This window comes from Lemur catta, chromosome 1 (assembly GCF_020740605.2).
Source record: "Lemur catta isolate mLemCat1 chromosome 1, mLemCat1.pri, whole genome shotgun sequence".
NCBI lineage: Eukaryota > Metazoa > Chordata > Mammalia > Primates > Lemuridae > Lemur > Lemur catta.
In genome coordinates this window covers 231,198,244-231,215,065 of record NC_059128.1, presented here as the reverse complement: position 1 = coordinate 231,215,065, position 16,822 = coordinate 231,198,244, and the positions used below count along the sequence as shown (strand labels likewise).

At 38.9% G+C, this 16,822-nt stretch overlaps 1 protein-coding gene across 6 annotated transcripts; it reads right to left on the bottom strand.

The window, feature by feature from the left end:
- Positions 1 to 432: 432 nt before the first annotated feature.
- NEPRO (nucleolus and neural progenitor protein) lies at positions 433 to 15,573 on the bottom strand. 6 transcript variants are annotated; one of them, XM_045540284.1, is made up of 9 exons: positions 15,345 to 15,573; positions 13,549 to 13,703; positions 10,024 to 10,103; positions 9,540 to 9,671; positions 9,010 to 9,087; positions 7,075 to 7,436; positions 6,692 to 6,753; positions 3,954 to 4,213; positions 433 to 1,603 (listed from the first exon to the last, which is right to left on the bottom strand). In XM_045540284.1, the coding sequence occupies exons 1-9, from the start codon at positions 15,445 to 15,447 to the stop codon at positions 1,135 to 1,137; spliced, it is 1,701 nt and encodes a 566-aa protein (XP_045396240.1). In that variant the 5' UTR covers positions 15,448 to 15,573; the 3' UTR covers positions 433 to 1,134. The 6 variants fall into 6 exon arrangements, with proteins under 6 accessions (XP_045396240.1, XP_045396246.1, XP_045396242.1 ...); XM_045540290.1 differs by having other exon boundaries at positions 3,961 to 4,213; positions 15,345 to 15,515; XM_045540286.1 differs by lacking the exon at positions 15,345 to 15,573 and adding an exon at positions 15,178 to 15,194.
- Between the last annotated feature and the right edge of the window lie 1,249 nt (positions 15,574 to 16,822).

The window sequence follows — 16,822 nt, the reverse complement described above, 5'->3', positions numbered from 1 at the left end:
AGACAGGGAAAGGACAAAGCCAGATAAAGAATGGAGAGGAAATACAGAAAAGAAAATGATAGATGACCAAGGAAAAGAAGGATGCAGTATGTACTAGGGTACTGTTTTCTTTTTCTGTAAATCTGCATGTAACAACATAAAACTTAAGGCTTTTATAGAAGCTTATTGACTTAATTCTAATAAAGTTAGAACATCTGAAATTTAAGACCTCAGACTTTATATCATTATTTAAAAATACGTAAGATTTACTCAGAGCAATCGTATGAGCAATGTCCAAATATCAGACTGTACCATCAGCACCAAATTATAAATCGACGTATTTGCCCTATTCTTGGGTCTATTTTGTGTCTCCTAGCCTTATTTTTTCATTTTACTTTCTCACTTACCTGTTATCCTATTGTATTTCCTATGTAACCACGGATCACATTATATCCTTTTTGGAAAAAGGTTTATTTGGAATCAATCACTGGCACCCCAAGAAACAAAATAAGCAAAAAAATAAAAACCTTTTGGAGAACAAAAGCATTTTAATATGTCCTCCTATGAGATAAAGTGAACAAATGAAGAGAAATAATGGTTGTCACCAGTCCTTGGTAATACAATTAGTGGCAAAACTTTTGAGTCTCTTTGATGATCAATTCTAATACATAAGACAGCACCGCCATCAGAAGCTACAAACATTGGTATTCAGAGGTGGACATCTACAAGGGAGCCAGTAAGGACAAAGTGCCCTTTCAGGTGCTTCCTTGCTATTCCGCACTACCCCATTTACCTTAAGGCACAGTGGTTTTTGCAAACTTAATTATTCAGGTCTTCATTCCCTGGTAAATCATAAAATTATTCAATTTTTCGGGTACCGTCTAACCTCAGTCAAGGAATTACATCTGCTTCTTAAGGGCAGGCTGTGGCACATTTTCCATCTTAATGCCAGGCATGTAGTTGGAGCCAAAAAATATTCGATTAAATGACACAAAGCTACTATAAATATTTACTGAACTGTAATGAACTTGTGTACAGTGGTGTTCTAAAGCAGCTCCTCTCTTAGTCCAGGTGATACTTCCAAATCTCAGCAGTTCCACTTAAAACAGCAGAACACTGAACTAGTTTGATCACTTCAGTCTCACTTATGAACATCTAAACTCCCATTAAAGCAAAAATATCATCAATGTCATCTGTCTCCTTAATGGGTCCTGATGTGTTGTGTTTGTTCACTTGCATCACTGTCCATGAATCAGCTTCATCTTCATTGCGTCCCGTAAGATTTTCATGAGTCTGTTTCTCCTTAGTTTCTATGATAGGACTTGAAACTCTGCTACTCAAGAGTTGCTTACTATTAGGGTAGAGATCAGTTCTATGCCCCGTACTGTGTGAGAGTTTCCACTTAGCACGGGTATCTGTAGCACTCTTCTGAGTCCCTTGAGGGAACTGCTGAATTTCCTTTAAAAGAGTCGACTGCAGCCTTCTCTGTGGTTTCCTCTGTCTCAGTAAAAATTTATTCTGTGATCTTCTTTGTCTCAGATGATGCTTTGAAGTTTTGATAGCTGAGCAACGAAGAAGGCAATTGCAAATAGATGTTTTTATACACTCTAGTTTCTTTGGCAAACTTTAAAGGACAGAGAGAAAAGAAAAATCTGAGCTCATTAAGATGCAGAAAAACATTCTCAAGCACTTTTACCAACTTCTAATAGAAAAGTACACAATTTATAAGTTCTATACTTGTATACAATTGCACAATCATTGAAAAATAAAGAAATAGGAGTTTCAACCCAAATCTGTATTTTCAGAGCACTTCTCTCTGAGTAAGGTTGTAGGCAAATGTGTCCCCTTTTCCTCTCAAAGTAACTCCTACAACTGCCTAGCTAGCTGAATGGTGAGATACCTCCGTATTTTAGTACCAGAGCTTTTCCCTCATGCGTGCTATGTTCATAACAGCAGGAATGCAAATATCTGCCAGAATGTATTAATCCATAACTGGACAATCAACTTAATGTTGTCACAGGAAATGAACAAAGAAAAGGGAAGGGGGTTTATAAAAGAATGAGAAGACAGGGCTTCTGGCATGGATACACTGGCAGCCTTGAGCTAGCTATCCTAACTATGATTCCTATCATGGCATCAAGTCTGGAAATCCAGAATTCAAACAATCCATCGTTTTAGGTATTTTGCTTCTGACTAGGGTACACTTGCCACAGGTTCATTGGTGCCTTGCTAAATTGCCTATTTTTGATAATCAGATTTTAAAAGATTGGCACAGCTCTGTACTCCTTACCACACCCACCCCCCTCCTCTTCCAAAAGAACCCTGAGGAGGAAGACCATCATAATGATGTAATTCATGATCTACTTCCAAACCATTTTCTTGTCTTACTATGCAGCAGCTTTTAAGTGGGGAGAAGGTGGGTATACCTCTGAGTTGAAACTGAATGAAAACAGGACTCAGAAGACCTGAATTGAGTTCTAAATCTCCAGTTCTAACATCTTGAGCAAAATCCTGCATTTCCTCATCTACAAAATGGGAATAATACTGCCTACCTCAGAGTTATTGTGAACATTAAATAAGTTGTAAAGTGTGCTACAAATATAATATATTAATGAAACAGCAAAACAGGGCACTATGACAGAACACTGTATTCTGGGAAGTACAGAATAATGGCTTAACCAATAAATACCAGATTGTTACCCTTTAATCAACCTATCATTATCATCTCTGCCTCATCTACCCCTGACTTTAAACCCATTTTTAAACAGAACACCTTTCTCCATCTCAGGCTAAGTTCCCAGCCCCAGAATAGGGTACTTTTACATGGCTACAGGCCTTTAGGGGACCCCAATGTAAAAAGCCCTCAAGCAAGTCATCCCTTAGAAATATTCAACAATCTTTCCTTTGGCTTTTAATCAATTAAAACTTGTTACAAAACCCTCATTACATACCAATTTTTTTTCTAAAACGGCAATACTTTTTCCATAAATTTTAAAAGAAAGTTTAACAAATTTTTGACAGTTAAAGTGGTTCATCCACAGTAACCATTATAAAGCCGAACAGATCTGTAACTATAGATAAGAAATTATGGTGAATGCACAAGGATACATAAAAAACAAGTTAGAGTAACTGCCTCCATGAAGGTGGAAAATAAGGAACCATTTATGTCTGAAATTGCTTCCATCAGCATCTGTTGTTTTTTTCAATAAAAATATAAAGCCCTGAAGTGTCTACTGTCTAATTTCATGTAATGCTTCATGCAATACTGGCTCACAAGCAAAGATAACCATCCTTAAACAGTTCTATGAGTGTAAGAATCACAGGAATACAAGGTCAAAACAAGGGGAGTCCAGCCCTTACGAACAGTAAACCTGACCCTTGACCCTGGCAGTCTGGTGTGGGCCTTGCAGGAGGCAGGCACCTTCTGCTCCTATTCTCACCCCCTCATCCTGCTGTACCGAGCTCCCACTGGTGCATGGGCTCTCTGAGGACTAAGTCTGCCTTACGCAGTTGCATCCTAGGCTTAGCATGCCACAGACATCTTTTTCTTTTTTTTTTTTTTTTTAAGAGATGGGGACTCACTACCTTGCCAAAGCTGGACTTGAACTCCTAGGCTCAAGCAACCCTCCTGCCTCAGCCTCCTCAGTAGCTAGGTAGGCTGGGACTACAGGCACGCACCACCGCACCTGGCACCACAGACATTCTTAATGCTTTCTGGATGGACAGGTGGGAATGATGAAGGGTATAAATGAATGAGTCCAATTAACCTAAGTTTATTTTCTTCCTCCCAATGATGCAGCTTTGCCCTTATAACAAAAGCAGCAAATAAAATTGCAGTTTGAGTAGATCTCACTTTTAGCCCCCCTAGGGCTGCTGTATATCCCATTTTAAAGATAGGTGACCTAAATATATATACTTTTGCCCTAAATGACAACAGAAAAAGTAAAGGAATATAATTTTTGTAATACACCTACCTATTACCTTGAGCTTCCACATGTTTAAGTCGGTTACTTTTAAGGAGTTTGTTCCCCAGAAAAGTGGCCTGAGCCTTCAGTTTTTTGCTCCTGCACCAAACAACTGCCATTTGGATTTCTTCAGAAAGTTGTACAAAAGACTCAGCCTTTCGGAATCTTTGCACAAAACTTTTGACACGAGGAGTTCCTATCACTTTCTGAGAAGAATGTTTGGTTGTTTTTAGTTTGGACTGAGAACATTTAAACTCAAAACTGGTATCCTGAAATGTGAAAAAGTGAGAAAAAATATTGAACGTGTTACTGACTTCTAAATGTATAACAACAGGGAAAGCTGGCTCACAATCAAAATTTTTAAATTATTAGTCTTTTTAAAAGAAGGGAAAGTTTTTTTGCTCAGAGCTTTGCTTTTGTCTTAAGAAACAATTTTTTAATCCACTGCTCCTAACAAAAGTTGGGTTTTTTTTCCCCCTCTGTACTAAGACAGGTTCCATCTGCAGTTGAATTAGATTGACACAGGAAACAATATAAATATTCTAACAGACATGTCTAACAAACAATAAAACTCCACCTGATTAAATATTAGTCAAAGCCTAATGGGAGGGGGTGGAAATCACTAACAGACCTTTCTCCTCTACACCTCTAGACCACCATTACCTGTTTTTCACTTATTTCCATACCCTGAACAAACCTCCTCAAAAATGAGTCATAAATATTACAGGGAGGAAACGGGGCCTTGTAAGGCACCCAGCAGTAGCCCCATTAATCAGTTAATGATTGCTGAACACATGCTAAAAATGCTCAGCTGAGCAACACTTCCAATTCTATATCCATCTTCTAACAAGGCACCTTTATTTCTTCAACCCCTTCTTTCTATGTCAAGTTTGGATTTTACTAACTTTTACTATTTCTTTATGAAAATATGCTATCTACCAGGTCTGCTTCTATCCTCATTCAAAGCTCACCTTCTTCCAAATTTCTCACACTCAAAAGGAATTTAAAAAATAAGTAGAAAACATAACAGTAGAGGCCCATCAATGGTTTAAGTTTGGTGATTGCTAAAGGTAGTTTGCCCTAAAAGCAAGCTGAGCATATTAGTACTAATTGCTAAAAACATGGTAGCGATTAACCTTGAATAAAAAAGATGCTGACCAATCAGCTTCAACACCATCTTCAAAACCAGCTCACCTGCGAACAGGTGGAAAGGCTGCAGAAGTTTCAGGGTTCACAAAGCGCCACAGTTCTCCCTGAAAAAACTGTCTTAGGGACTGGTGTAATGGTCCAGAACAGAGAGTATGAAACCACACTGCCTGCATTCAAATCCCAGCTCTGCCGCTTACTCACTGTGTGGCCTGGGCAAGTTTCTTGGTTTTTCTATGCCTCAATTTCCTCATGTGAAACATGAAAACAGTAATGAGAGCACCTACCTCACAAAGATTTTTTTCTTTTTTTGAGGGGGGGACAGAGTCTCACTCTGTCGCCCAGGCTAGAGTGCCATGCCATCAGCCTAGCTCACAGCAACCTCAAACTCCTAGGCTCAAGCGATCCTCCTGCCTCAGCCTCCCAAGTAGCTGGGACTACAGGGATGTACCAGCATGCCCAGCTAATTTCTTCTATTTTTAGTAGAGATGCGGTCTTGTTCTTGCTCAGGCTCGTCTGGAACTCCTGAGCTCAAGTGATCCTCCTGCCTCAGCCTCCCAGAGTGCTAAGATTATAGGCATGAGCCACCACACCTGGCTTCCACAGAGCTTTTGTGAAAATTACATGAGTTACTTCATATAAAGCATTTAAAATAATGCCTAGCATAGGAAGTATTAGACTATTATTATTCTTCCCTCTGAACTCATGAACTGGACAAAGGATCAATGCAAGCTGCAATCCTTGTAAAAGTTCAAGAAAGTACTCTGACTTATTGAAAATGATTAAGAATTCTTAAATAGAAGGGAAGAAATAATCCATGAGAGAATCCCAAAGAAAGGTATTTTGTGAAGACATAGGATAATAAAAGTCAAGAAGTTACTGAGTATAACAGATGACACTGACATCCTTACCTGTTGTTAGGTCCAGAACAAACAGAATTTACAAAGCTTTAAGTCATGTCAAAGCTTAAACCTCAATAAGAATAAAGGAACAGAAAGTCCTCATGACAAATGACGAGATGATGCAAAAATGATGACAGTAACTAATAACAACTAACAATAGTTAAATGCTTACCATATTCCAAACTCTGCTGAACACTTTACATGCATTAAAACTAGCCCAACCCTATGAGGTACATACTATTATTACAAAATACAGATATAGAGAGGTCAGGAAACTTACAGAAGGTCACACAGCTAGTACAAACCAAAGTCAGGATTCAAATCATCTGTCTGACTGCAAAGCCCAGACTCTTTTTCAAGCTTCAGTACAATCCAGACTTACAAGATGGACCTTGCAGTCACTGTAAGATTCTACAGAAACTCCTACTAAAACATTTCTGGGAGGGGGCGAGAAGTGGCAGGTAAAAAAAAAAAAAAAAGAATAAAACATTTCTGAAGGCATTGTATTAACTGAATTAACTGGATGCATTAAAATTTCCCCTGTGTCTTCATTCAGAAGCACAAACTCAGAACTAAGAAGGCACTAAGCTTAGAACTGGGGATAAAAAGAGAAGTAAAATTCAGTCCCTGTCCTTGGTAAGTAGCACCTTTTACAAATGAGCAGAAATCATAAGCTATATTAAATTAATCAAGACAAACCTGAGTAACTTTGTGTTTCAGCTGTTTGCAGAAAGCCCTCACATCAAATTCTGATGATCTATCTGTAGAAGTGGAAAAATCACAGATAAAAAATGTAGGCATACTATTTTCAAATCTACAACAAATTATTAAGGGCGTGACATTTCTTGCCAATTTACTACAAAGTAAATAACGGGAATAAGCAAATAAAGAATAATGAAACAACTACAGAAACAAACAACTTTAAGTGCTCAAGCTTAGAAAACACAAGTATTACTACACCTCTCTAAAAGTAATCAATGTGGGTTAAAATTAAGGGAGATGTTGAATTTCTTTCTACATGGCACACGATTATATTATACTTTCAACAGTTTTTTTTTAATTAGAATATCAAAGCAAACTACCTTTGAAGACTTTCTTATTCTTTACGGGCTGTCCAAGATCCACATTATTCTGTACGTTGATCTTCATTTGTTTAGTTTTTTTGGAAATTCCAAGTAAGGTTTCTTCACTGAACCTTGGTGATTGCTCATTTGTTAAAAATAGTTTATTTAACAATTTAGTCACTCCTTTAGCTGCCAAAGCTGTAGGCATTTTTTCCTTAAAGAGTTCAAAATAGGGCTGTCCTAGAAATTCAGCAATATCAGAAGGAAAGGTAAAATCTTTGAAGTATGGCATTGGTTGAATCCTAGAGACCTCTTGAAGCAATCCAAACAATGGCTCATATAAAGAAATCAACCTTTTTAAAACACCTTTATAGAGAACCCTAAAGAAAGAAACAGGAGCTCATGAATTATCCAGTAATTACAATTTGTAGATTAAATAATAAACTACAAGATTCAAAGGTAAAAATAAATGGCTATCAAGCTCTGCCACTACAGATAAACACTATAGCACATATTTGTAAACAGTCAGATTAGTCCAGCCAAAACAGAAAAATACAAACACAAGATTTACTCAAAAACAAAGTACTGGCCGGGCACGGTGGCTCACGCCTGTAATCCTAGCACTCTGAGAGGCCGAGGCAGGTGGACTGTTTGAGCTCAGGAGTTCGAGACCAGCCTGAGCAAGAGCAAGACCCTGTCTCTACTAAAAAAAAAAAAAAAAAATAGAAAGAAATTAGCTGGACAACTAAAAATATATAGAAAAAATTAGCCTGGCATGGTGGCGAATGCCTGTAGTCCCAGCTACTCAGGAGGATGAGGCAGGAGGATCGCTTGAGCCCAGGAGTTTGAGGTTGCTGTGAGCTAGGCTGACACCACAGCACTCTAGCCCGGACAACAGAGTGAGACTCTGTCTCAAAAAACAAAAAAAATGTACTGCATGGAGAGATGTGTCAAACTATGCACATCAAAATCTTAAGTGTGGTTTTTATCTACATGGTGAGATTTTAGACAAATTTCAGGTTCTTTCACATTTTTCTATTTTTTTGAATTTCTTAAAATGAGCGTATTATTTTTGTCATCAGCAAAATTTAAAGCTCTTTTGATTACAGAAAATAACGTTTAACATTTTAAATATGATTAGTAATTCAAACATTGTTACCTCTGATTAAGAATAAACAGAATAAAAAGCAAGATGACCAGAAATAGTACTCAAAATATACAGGTTAAGAAATCAAAGCAAGGTTTCCAATCTCCAAAGGCAGAAAAACTTTTCTACTTTTTTGCTCTTTGTGTTTTATGTTTCCTTACAGTCAAATTAGAACTAATGATCCTAATTGTTTGAAATGGCCCAAAACAGATCTCCTTACAAATACAGGCAGATTCTGAGTCCAATTATCCATTATACCAATTTCACAATATATACTGAGACATGCAAAATACATCTCTTTAGTTTCTAAGCATTACCAGGGTTCTTTATATCAACTAAATATGCCCCAAAAAGCAGTGGTATTTCAGGTGGAAGAAAAGAGTCAGAAGCACATAAAGAAGGTCAAAAATTATATTTCTCATTGCCACTAAAAATTAGAAACCAAATGGCAAAAAGAATCAACTGCTATAGCTGGCCCTGCAATACTATCATTTTAAATGGCCCATTGCAATATGATTACTGCCACCAATTTTTTATTATCCAGTTCCTTATCCTAGGAATTAATTTGTTTAGTTGTTCAGTATTGGGCTGATCTCACGGATTCAGATATGAAGCCTAATCCTTTGACACATACATTAACACTTAGCATCCAAATCTACTGCAAATAAACTCTGATCAAATGAAGAAAAGAGCTCCTACACCTTCAGCAACCCATGGGAAAACAAACATGAAAACTACTCATAAGAAACCTAGGCTGAGGTAGACAAATGAAAAAGAAATGAAGAATTTTAAAGGTATATACTTACCATAACCTGCTCACCAGCCCAATCATCACAAGGTTTAAAATAATGAACTCCTGCAAACCTAGATGTTTCACAGTCAAGCTGGAGGATCAATTTAAGGTGGGAAAACAAAACCAAAGTAACGTGTGTTTTCTAAGTTCAAATTACAAAAGAAGAAATAGATTGGAAGTGAAGGTATTAAAGCCTTAAAATACGTGCTATTTAAGAAACAGAAACTTACAAATACAGTAATATATGCTCTGCTAGAGCTCCCATTATTAAATTTAGTTTTTAAGGTTTAGTTTCTAAGATTAAGAATTTCTGGCTGTCAATGCTCTTAGGATAATATTGATACATGCTAGATAGAGAAAGGCAGTCTCTGGTATAATGGCTCCATCAGGAAATTCCTGACAAAAGGAATACAAGAAGCAAAATTTTAAGAATTCCCACAGTTTATAACTGCTATAGAGCCCTGCATTTCAAACAAAAATACTTTTAAATATAGCCAAACAATTCCAATTCAAAAGAAGGTATTTCAGTAGACCCAAGGATACAGAAAGGCCTTGCAGCAGCGGTCCAACAAGCGGAGTAACAACTTACAGGCTCCCAAAATCTTCATCAACACAAACTCCACCACTGGCTGGCTGGGGATGACACATGCTTTGGTAGTTACAGGCTGATTTTCACTTGATAAAAAATAAAAAAGTAGATTACTTTCATTTTTAAATACAAAGCTTATCTATGGTGGTTTTCAAGTAAAGATTTGCTTTAAGCTCAATCTGAGGTAGCTTTGTTTAATAACAACCTACTGATGTTTCAATATAACCTACCATGACCCAGATTTCAATGTCACATCAGTCCCTCCCATAGATCAACAGAGGGAGATTACCACAAATACCAGGTACCCAACAACAAAATTTGTACAGCTGAAGTACAATTGGTTATATTCCAATGCCAAGCACAGAAAAGTCCAAAGGGAGATCACAAGAAGACATTAAGTTCCCAGCCCAGCACATAAAAAGCCACTGGCCCACTTACTTAGAAGAAAACAACTCAGACAGGTCTTGAATTGAATCCTCCAAATTCATGTTTTTCAAACGTTTTAAACATTGTTCAACCTGAAGGAGAAAGAGCAGCTCAAATTCACCTGTGTATGATGCAGACAGAGTCACTGATTATGACCAGGAAAGCCAAGAGATCCAAATTTTTAAAATACGGAAATATGCCAAATACCACAGAATACTTTTTTTTTAAGGGTAAAGAAATCTGAAGCCCATGCAGTTGTTTCTGGTTCAAATCTAGAATTCATCCAACTAAACTTCTCAAACCAGGTAACGACTAAGAAATCACTCTGTGCCACAATGTGCTTGATGTTGTAACAAGGACCAAAATGAGTATAATATTATTCTCAAGATTATAATTTTGCTGAAGCAATATAATAGTGAAACTAGTAAGACAGCAAACTTTTAACTACTAAATTTCAACAGTTTCTAAGTACCACAGAGATGAAGAAAGTGACTGACTTAGTCATTGAACAAATGTATGCTGAATTCCTACTACATGAAAGGCATGCTGGGAGGTAAAATGAAATGATAGATAAGATACTGTCCAATCTCTGGTTGCTAAAAATCTAGTAGTAAAAATAAGAAGTTATACAAAATATTTAATTAAATACTAAAATAAAAATAGATAGACCCTATTTAAAATTTCAATCCCCTAGGCACTCCCCACTTTTCTGCCTTGTTTTTCTTCACAGCACCTACCACCACCTGACCTATCACTGCTTAATTGATTGCCTTTCTCTCCTAACTGTAATGTAAGTTCCACAAGGATATTTTGTCCATTTTGTTTACCGCTGTAACCCAGTTCTTAGGACAGTGTTGAGTAGGTACTCAACAGTGATGTTTATTTTTAAAAAAAAAGCTAAGAGCCATGCATCATACAAAACGCTGTATGAATTCCACTGTCCTTGAGAAATACCATACAAAGGGCATGCACAGGACTGCACCCAGATTTTGAAGGATATAAAGATCTAGATGGTCACTGATACTGGCAACAAGGGTATCTTGCCAGAGCTACATATATGCTACTAAAATTGAATCAAGGTTATAGATTCTATCTTAACAGTTCTCAGAACAATGGAGGGAATAACCCTTGAATTCTCTGGGGTCAGGTCCTATCTTTTTCAATTTTTAAGTCTGGACACCATCCTTTCAGAGAGGTATTAATAAACCAAGATGGTAAAACATTTGGAGAACATAGTAAGCTCAAAAAAAGAGAAAAAAAACCTTAAGAACATTAGCAAAGAGAGAAGACATGAAGAAACATATACTCATATGTCTTCATATACTCACAGAATTGTCACACAAAAGAGGAATCAAGATGATTTTCTGTGCTTCATTTTAGGGAACATTAGAGAGAAAATAATTCTAGTATCTGGTTTTTGAATGCAGAAAATATAAATCTGGAAGTATATGAAAGTTCTCTGTAAACTGTGAAATGCTGAGCAGATGTAAGACGATGGTAGTAGTGGTAACAGCAGCTGCAGCAGCAAGAGAAGCATGAGACACGTTCCCTACCTGAGGGATCACAGGGAACATAAAACACATCCACAACGAATAACTGCAGCACAATAGACGTATTTAATGCTATAAGATAAGTACAAAGAGGGGCCCAAGTAGCTAAGAATAAAAAAAAAAAGCAATACAACTTCACTAATAATCAGAAAAATGCAACTTAAAATGAGATTACCGTAATATACACTCATGTTACACTTTGGAAAGAAGATTATTATCTGGGAAGGCTTAAAATGGTACTTACAGTATGAGAAGGCCTTTAATAGGCAGATATGAAAAGGCTGGGTATTCCACACATATAGGACCAGGTGAGCAAAGACTCAGAAGAGGGAACAAACACAGCATGTAAATTCGGAAAGAGTTCAAGTTGACTGGAATACAAGATACCTGAAGGCAAGAGAGAAGCCAGAGCTAACAAGAATGAAGAAGCCAGATCACAGTAGATCTTGTAAGTCAAACTAAGGAGTTTAGTCTTTATTCAGGACACAATGGAGAACCATTAAAAATCAAAATTGTGTTTTAGGATGATTAACCTGATTTTGGTATATAGACTATGTCAGAGTGTAGGGAAGACCGGAGGAGGAAACATCAATTAGGACAGTAAGACAACTAAAAGTTGACAAGATCTAAAAAAAGAAAATGGCACCCACAACTGAAGAGACCAGATGCAGAAGAAGTTCTGGCTTACAGATTGACTAGACAGGAGAGCTACATAAAAGGAAGAAACAGAGACAAGAGAATACCAAATTTTTATGCTGGGTGATTATTCACAACCTGGAAGCCAGGAGGAGAAATACATTCAGTCTCAGAGTTAGCAAGTTTGCTTGTGGATTAAAAGACTTAGAAGGAGACAAAAGCTAGGAGATAAGGCCACAATCCCAGATCTTTCTTTGATTAAGAAATCTTCATCCTTTTTGCCTTAAGTAACAGGGATAGAAAATTAACTAGAAAGTACCTGTCTGTCTGTAAGATTAGACTGTTTTTTTCACCCCTCGCAGAACTAAGCACACTGCCTGGTGCAGAGAAAGTTAAAAAATACAACAAGGTGGCTCTGTTATACAATGGATAGCCCACTGGAATTCTAAAAAATACTTGCAGATGACAGGCAAGGTGGCTCACACCTGTAATCCTAGCACTCTGGGAGGCTGAGGCAGGGGCAAGAGCAAGACCCCCACCTCTACAAAACTAGACAAATTAGAAGGATGTGGTGGTGCACAACTGCAATGCTAGCTACTTGGGAGGATGAAGGATAGCTGGAGCCCAGGAGTTTGAGGTTGCAGTGAGCTATGATGACATCACTGTACTCTAGCTGTAGTGACAGAGGAAGACCCTGTCTCAAAAAAAAAAAAATTTCTTGAGGAATTAATAAAGTGAATGAATGAATGGGCACACAAAGAAGCCAGCTTAAGAGGCTATACTCTATGGTATAGTCTCTGAGCTGGAGGGCTCAATTTTCACTTAAGTTCTAAATTCTAAATTCTAAAATTCATATAAAACCACTTTACACCACAGCTTGCTATTAATATATACTCATTTACCCCAAAATACTACTGAACAGATTATGTACCCCACAATAAATAATCCACAACGTTGTTTTTTTTTTATAATTTCAGCATTTTTATCACACTTAGGAAACCGTTTATTAATATACAACACTCTGTCTTGATCAAATCACTCTATCTTTGAACTGGGCAAAGGCACTGTCCTTATAGATTGCATATAATGAAGAAAACTTTTATTTACCCACTACAACAAGACTGAGAGGAAAAAAAAAATCAATCTAAACATACTTCTTTTCTAACAAAAATTACTTTTTTGAAATGCTTTCAGGAAATAAAAAAAGAAAGCCCACATGTAACTGTGGGGTACAGACCTATAAATCACAAGTAACTTACTGAGATTTCCACAAATAACAAAACACTAAGTGGCAGTGTGATCTACATCTCAAGTAAACAGGTGGGTCTTAAACACAGGGAGTCCTCCTCACCTGTTTGAGGGCCAAATGGGGTTTATGGTGGCCCATTCTGTTGTGATTGCTGTAGAGGACTGCGCATAACACATCTGCTTCTGCATCTAAGGTTTGGCTCTTCAGCAACAGTGTGAGAAGGTGGCATTCTTTAATTACAGCTGCAATGCAAAGATCTAGAAGAGAGACATTTAATAAGACTTAGTATGTACTTCTGCATTAAGTATATGATAGACAAAATACACCACAAGAAGCATCTTTCCTTGTTTTAAAAGAATCAAAAACAAATTAATGTAATCAGCTTCCACTGTAAGTACATAATTAAGGGTTCTAAGTACATGAGAAGTTGGAAGATGGTAACAGGTGATATACACTCCAAGAAATCATTAAGAGAACATCTGTTAAATAAGAATGTACATCTTCACGTTGCATTTTATTATGGTTTAACAAATTTTCATATGAATGCTTTTACATGCAATCAGTCATTTGGTATACACTTAGACTTTAAGAACCTTGAAGGTGGGGTACATGTTATCTACTTCTCTAAATCTCCCATTTTGGTATGCACATAAGCAAGACAGAATGGAAAAATCCAGACTTCAAAGTCAAAGGTTCTGCATTTGGATACTACTTTAAGATAGGTAAGAACATACTCAGAAAAGAGAAACCACTACGGCAACTGGAAATTATATTATTTGATGAATGCCTGAGTGAACACTGGGTGCTCAGCAGATGTTTCCTCATATTAAATCTGCTTTAAGGGTGGCACTGGCACTCTAGGTCTAAGCAACACAATGGCAGGTTTCTACATAACATGGAGAATTTTCTTACTGTCCCATCTAGACAGAAATGGGCTACCTTGGGGATGGGAAGTGAGTGGGTGAATTTCCCATGCATAAAAGGAATTGTTAATTTATGAATGGAAGAAAGAGTAAGGCTAAGCTGTAAACTACATAGGATGGCTAGATGGGAAAGGAGATGATCTAAGTGTTTAATATTAATAACTATCACTGAATGGTTACATGCCAGGAAGTGTTCCAAATGCCTTCTCTATAATATCAACTCTTTTATTCTCCCAAAACAATCCTATCAGTTATGTATTATTTTTAATCCCCATTTGAAAGTGAGATCACTGAAGCACAGAAACCTTTACTAACTCCCCCAAATTCTAGCAAAGGGAAAAGCTAGCATTAAAACCCAGATAATCTGGCTCCTGAGCCAAGCTCCCACCTACTACGTACGCCCTGCTGCCTAACAGCAGCAATACCATCACCGTACCTTGGTAAAACACTTAGTTTACAAAGCACTTTCTCCTAAATCACATCATTAGATCCTCCCTGCACCCCAGTGATACCCGGTATGGAGGATTGGCCCCATTTTACACATAAGGAGCTGGATGTCCAAAAAGATTGCAATTTAACTCCAGCGTGCTGGGGTGACGCCCGCCGCTCCTAAGGGGCAGGAGTCGCAAAACAGACGTAAAGTTAAACAAGGCTCAGTGTGGCACGAGTGAACACAGGATTCCCAGGCAGCACTTTTCCCAGGCGCTATCTGCCTCTCTCCGCCCCCTTGGAGCGGGGCTGGGCCCTGCTCCTTCACTGCTCCAGCCAGGAAGGGTGCAGTGAAGGACTACAAAGCAACAGGCCCTACCAGGTTCTCCGGCAAACTAGCCTGCCCCGGGCCCCTCTCGGCCCATCCCCGCGCCCCTTCCCAGCGTCCCCCGGGCTCAGGAAGTCCCGCCCCCACCCCACGTGCGCCGGCCCGGCTGCGGGCCTCCTCCGGAAACGTTTGCCCCACCGGCCTGCCGCCTCACTCACCTGGGGCCGCGCCGCCGTTCTTCACTGTCACTGCGCTGCGGCTCCCCGCTTTAGGGATTCTCACGCGGTTCCACGGCTCTGGGCCCGGCCGCACCTCAGCCATCTTGCGAAGTGGGGGAGGGCCTAGGAAAGGCGGAGCTGGGCGAGACCAAGTCCAGCGGCCGAAGGAGGGGCGATGAGATGCGGAAGGGATGGGCAAGGGGCGCGGCCGGGGCGGGGCCAGCGGCCGGGGCGGGGCCAGCGGCCGGCCGAGAGGCGAGCATCACGGAGTGGCGGGGCGGGGCCGGGCCGTCGTAGAGCGCGGAGTCCTGCGACCAAATACCCGGACAGTCGTCCGTCCCCTGGTTATCAAAACCCACTGGCGTTTCAGAATCAGCGCGGAGAGTGTTGGGGGAAAAGCCCAATCCCGATATAACTCAACCAGAATCTCTGGGAATGGGATGAGGAATCAGCATGTTGGTTAAGCTTCCGCATGGGGGATTCTAAGGCACAACCAAATTTGGAACTACCTCGAGGCATTTTACAGATAAGGAAATTTGTGGCCCAGAATTGAGTTGATGACTACACCCCAACTCCACCTCTGACAGAGGGAAAAAGGAAAAAATGAAATAAAGAGGCTTATGCAAGGTGTGGAATTTGTAACGAAGAAAGAGTGATTTACTTTGAGTAGTCAAAGAAGGTTTCTTCATATCTTGGATGACAGCAAAACCTAGATCACATCAAAGAAATATGGAAATCCTCTGACTGTCCATCACTCCCATCATCCGTCAGTACCCAAGATGATATTCCAAATTCTGCTGATCCTTACTTCATTAATAGTTCATTTATCCTCGGCCACAATGATGCCCCGTTACTTAAAGACCACCACCATAATGGATTAGAGAAGCAGTTAGTGGGTTTTGGAAACAGACTGCCAAAGTTCTAACTCTACCCGTTTACGATTATTAATAATAGCTCTATGATCTCAGGAAAGCTACTTGCCTCCTCCAGACCTTAGTATTTCTATGCGTAAAATGAAGATGATAATAATAGTATCTACCTCACAAGGTTAGAACAATGCCTGTCATACAAACAATAAAAATTTACTATAATTATTGTTGATATTATTACTACTATTTAATGCAAGCAGTCTCGCCTTCTTGAAATGCTTTCTATGCTCTTTCTGTGTGCCCTTTTACATACTGCTTCCTCTATCTGGATCATCCTCTGAAACACAATCTCTTTTCTTCAGCTCTGGAGTCATCAGTTTTGGTAATTCTTCCTAAACACCCCATCCTCACTCCATAACTTGTTATAGAGACCCCTTTAATGTATTGCCCCGTGCCCTATGTTGGTCTATGTGTTAGTTTCCTATTGCTGCTGCAATGAATTACAGCAAACTTAATAGCATGAGACAAGGGCGAAGTTACCTTACATTTTTGGAGGTGAGAAATCCAAAATCAATCTCATGGACTAAAGCTGGCAGGGCTCGTTTCTTC

Coding starts and splice junctions, on each gene's coding strand:
- NEPRO (XM_045540284.1), bottom strand. CDS start 15,447: ATGGCTGAGGTGCGGCCGGGCCCAGAGCCGTGGAACCGCGTGAGAATC. Junction 13,704..15,344: donor GAACGGCGGCGCGGCCCCAG/GTGAGTGAGGCG, acceptor TCTCTCTTCTAG/ATCTTTGCATTGCAGCTGTA. Junction 9,088..9,539: donor CGCTGCTGCAAGGCCTTTCT/GTATCCTTGGGT, acceptor TTGATCCTCCAG/CTTGACTGTGAAACATCTAG.